We start from the raw sequence: 1,599 nt of genomic DNA on the forward strand, positions 1-1,599 counted from the left end.
CCACCGCGCCCGGCCTCAGACTTTTTTTTTCTTGTAATTATACCCAAAACAATACAGTGTAACAATTACTTTCATAGTATTTAAATTGTATTAGGAATTATGAGTAAAGTAGAGATTATTTAAAGTATATAGTAGGATGGGCATAGGTTTATATGCAAATATTACATCACCCTATATAAGAGACTTGAGCATTCATGAATTTTGGTATCCAAGTGGGGGTTTTCCTGGAACCGATTCCCACAAATACCAAGGAATGACTGTATATAACATATATATGATATATATTTTTAGGCACATTCTAATTTCCAAAAAGTTAAAATGTGAAAAATGTCAGGCTTAGAATTAAGGAAATATAGTATGTTTAATATTACCATATAAACTAAAAGCAATTTTACAAACAAAACAGTGACTGTATTGTATGTATACATACACACACACACATACATATACACACAAAATACATATACACACATGTATGTATATATGTGTGTGTAATAAATATTTATTTATTTATTTATTTTTGAGACAGGCTTTCAGTCTATTTCCAGGCTGGAGTGCAGGAAACATGATCATAGCTCACTGCAGCCTCAAACTCCTGGGCTCAAGCCATCCTCCCACGTCAGCCTCCCTAGTAGCCACAGTAGCCAGGACTACACACGTGAGCAACCATGCCAGCTACTTTTTTTTTTTGTAGAGATGTGGGTTTCATGATGTTACCCACGCTGGTCTTGAACTCCTGACCTCAAGTGATCCTCCTGCTTTGGCCTCTCAGAGCACTCGGATTACAGGTGTGAGCCATCACACCAAGCCAGTATATTTTAATTTTTAAAACTCACATTGGTGTATAGTTCGCCATTATAAATTTGATTATACTATTAAGAAGATGCAAACATATTCTTGAATTCATGTCATAAACAACCTGAAAACTATTTCAACTCTTCCCAAAAATGAGAAAGAAATTATCATATATTCATAGCAAATATATAGAAAATATTAAATTTGCTTACCTGAGTAGCGAATAAGGCTGTGTTTGAAAGATCAATAAATCATTACAGTGACCCTAATCAACATAAAAAAGGCATTATTGAGTTTTTGATAAAAATAACAATAAGTGAATGTTTTTTAATTTTATAAATGTAAAAGATTGTATAAGGCAGCAAATAAATCTTTCTAGCTGTTGATACATAAATTCATGCACACACATAAACATACACCTAGATACACATACCTGCTACCTACAAACTTTGAGTTTGTGGTTTCCAATTTTCAGTGACCACGTTTTTACCTAACCAATAGCCTACATAATTGCAAATTTGAAAATAAGAAATACATTCTTCACCAAGAAGTGAGTTAAAAAATAACAGTAGTGGTTTTCCTTTTTTTTTTTTTTTTTTGAGATGGAGTCCCACTCTGTCGCCCAGACTGGAGTACAGTGGTACAATCTCCGCTCACTGCAACCTCCAACTTCCAACTCCCAGGTTCAAGCGATTCTCTTGCTTCAGCCTTCTGAGTAGCTGGGATTACAGGTGCCCACCACTATGGCTGGCTAATTTTTTTTGTATTTTTAGTAGAGACTAGGTTTTGCCATATTGGCCAGGC

General features: G+C 34.7%; 1 protein-coding gene across 1 annotated transcript in view; it reads right to left on the reverse strand.

Moving 5' to 3' along the window:
* KLHDC1 (kelch domain containing 1) overlaps window positions 1–1,599 on the reverse strand; it is a 49,254-nt gene that overhangs the window by 8,559 nt on the left and 39,096 nt on the right. Inside the window, exon 12 of the mRNA XM_011999771.1 lies at window positions 1,008–1,060. Coding sequence (XP_011855161.1) covers window positions 1,008–1,060 — 53 coding nt within the window. The remainder of the gene's footprint in view (window positions 1–1,007; window positions 1,061–1,599) is intronic.

This window comes from Mandrillus leucophaeus, unplaced genomic scaffold, assembly GCF_000951045.1.
Source record: "Mandrillus leucophaeus isolate KB7577 unplaced genomic scaffold, Mleu.le_1.0 Scaffold60, whole genome shotgun sequence".
NCBI lineage: Eukaryota > Metazoa > Chordata > Mammalia > Primates > Cercopithecidae > Mandrillus > Mandrillus leucophaeus.